Source organism: Trichoderma harzianum (genome assembly GCF_003025095.1).
Source record: "Trichoderma harzianum CBS 226.95 unplaced genomic scaffold M431scaffold_110, whole genome shotgun sequence".
Classification (NCBI taxonomy): Eukaryota; Fungi; Ascomycota; class Sordariomycetes; order Hypocreales; family Hypocreaceae; genus Trichoderma; species Trichoderma harzianum.
This window is the reverse complement of record NW_020209358.1, coordinates 7,059-8,874: the sequence shown is the minus strand read 5'-3', so window position 1 is coordinate 8,874 and position 1,816 is coordinate 7,059. Positions and strand designations below refer to the sequence as shown.

The 1,816-nt window shown below is 45.9% G+C and overlaps 2 protein-coding genes across 2 annotated transcripts; one reads left to right on the top strand and one right to left on the bottom strand.

The window, feature by feature from the left end:
* Positions 1 to 539: 539 nt before the first annotated feature.
* M431DRAFT_60034 (hypothetical protein) lies at positions 540 to 710 on the top strand (the record flags this gene model as incomplete). The annotated part of the gene is made up of 1 exon (XM_024921553.1): positions 540 to 710. A coding segment is annotated over one exon (171 nt), but the record flags the coding sequence as incomplete, so codon positions are not given.
* Positions 711 to 1,038: 328 nt separating this feature from the next.
* M431DRAFT_39017 (hypothetical protein) lies at positions 1,039 to 1,260 on the bottom strand (the record flags this gene model as incomplete). The annotated part of the gene is made up of 1 exon (XM_024914790.1): positions 1,039 to 1,260. A coding segment is annotated over one exon (222 nt), but the record flags the coding sequence as incomplete, so codon positions are not given.
* Between the last annotated feature and the right edge of the window lie 556 nt (positions 1,261 to 1,816).

The following is a 1,816-nucleotide window of genomic DNA, read 5'->3' as shown; positions in this document are numbered from 1 at the left end:
TAATAATAAGATACGTCACAAGCAACCATGGACTGCCGGGGGACATGATCTCCGACAGAGGAAACACATTCGTATCCAAATTCTGGAAAGCACTCACAGCCAGATTAGGAACGAATCACAAGGCCAGCACAGCCTACCACCCACAGACAGACGGACAGACGGAAAGGATCAACCAAATAATTAAGACCTATCTACGCTATTACATCAATTTCAAGCAAAACGACTGGGTAGAACTCCTCCCCGTCGCACAACTCGCTTACAACAGCACGGAATCAGAATCAACTGGGAAATTACCGTTCTTCCTAAACTATGGATTCGAACCCGAAGCCTACCGACCGCCAAGGCAAGGGGAAGATGTCGAAAAAGCCATAATCAAGGCAGAAGACATAATCGAATTACACGACGAACTGCGACGACAACTTGAATTCGTCCGACAAAGGATGATCAAATACGCAGACAAAAACAGGATTAGAGGACCAACCCTTCAGGAAGGGGACATGGTCTGGCTCCACCGACACACACGAGGAAACAAGCAAGCAAACATTAAAACAAACAGGCTAAGCGACAAACTCGATTTCAAGAAACTTAGACTTTATAAAATTTTAAGAAAAATCGGAGAAGTAAACTATGAACTTGAACTTCCAGAACGACAGGAAAAACAAGGAAAACATATGCATCCAATATTTCACATCTCCCTGCTAGAAAAAGCACAAATCGACGAAGAAACTGGAAGATTCATCCAGGACGAAATTATCGTCGAAGGAGAAGAAGAAGAATATAAGGTAAAAGACATCGATGCAATAAAAACAGGAGAAGACGGCAAACGACGCTATAGGGTACAATGGGAAAAAGGGGAAGAAAAAGAAGAAACATGGGAACCTATTAAGCATCTTAAGAACTCAATGGCGCTGGTGGAAAAACTCCATCAAAGCCTAGGGATCGTGCCAGCTCAGGATCCATCGACAACATCCCCAAATAATCCACTGATTCCAAAGAAGCAGGGACGACCTCGGAAGAACCCTCTGCCGACTGCGTTATAGCAGCCTGAAGAGCGGCCTCCGCCTCACGCTCCTTCTGCTCCAACTGCTCCAGCTCCGCCAAATTGTCGATACCCCGGGACACCGCACGCGCCGCCTTTTTAGACCATTCCTTACGTTGTTTCCGAAGACGAACAACTTTAGCCATAAGATTCGCGATTTCCTCTTCGACGGCTTCGACCTCACTGTCGAGCTGGTCGCACCGATGGGAAATACGTAATAATTATTAAGGTGTGAGAAACGCCTCACAATGAGATTTGTAATCCTCAACACACTTCAAGCAGCGACTCAAGTCAACCTCGGAAGCTAAACACTGGGATCCCTTCTTTTCGCAATAGAAGCAGGGTTTCATCTCGACGGATTGCAATAATATAAAAGCAGCAAGTGCCACACTCCTGTTAAGTTTCTTCTTCTTTCCTTTTATATTAGCTAAGTCAGCAGATTTTTAAACGCGGAAAGTCATTTTGGCGACGAACAGGTAACAGAACAAGAAGAACACCTACAAGTAGGAGGTGTAGATACTTATATGCTAGATCACCTGGTCTTGGGGACAAGACCAACAGGAGGGGGAGAATCGTGTCACAACCCAGCTCTTATGGTCGCAACAAGGGGCCTACAGGGTAGGCACTCCCGGATTAACGTCGGGCCGCGCAGCCAATCAGGAAGCGGTCGACGGGAATCAACGTCAATTCCAATCGACGCAGGAACGAATCAATTAAGATCATGAGCGATTCCACTCGACTCCAGAATACACGACTGGATATATAAGTTCACTTCAT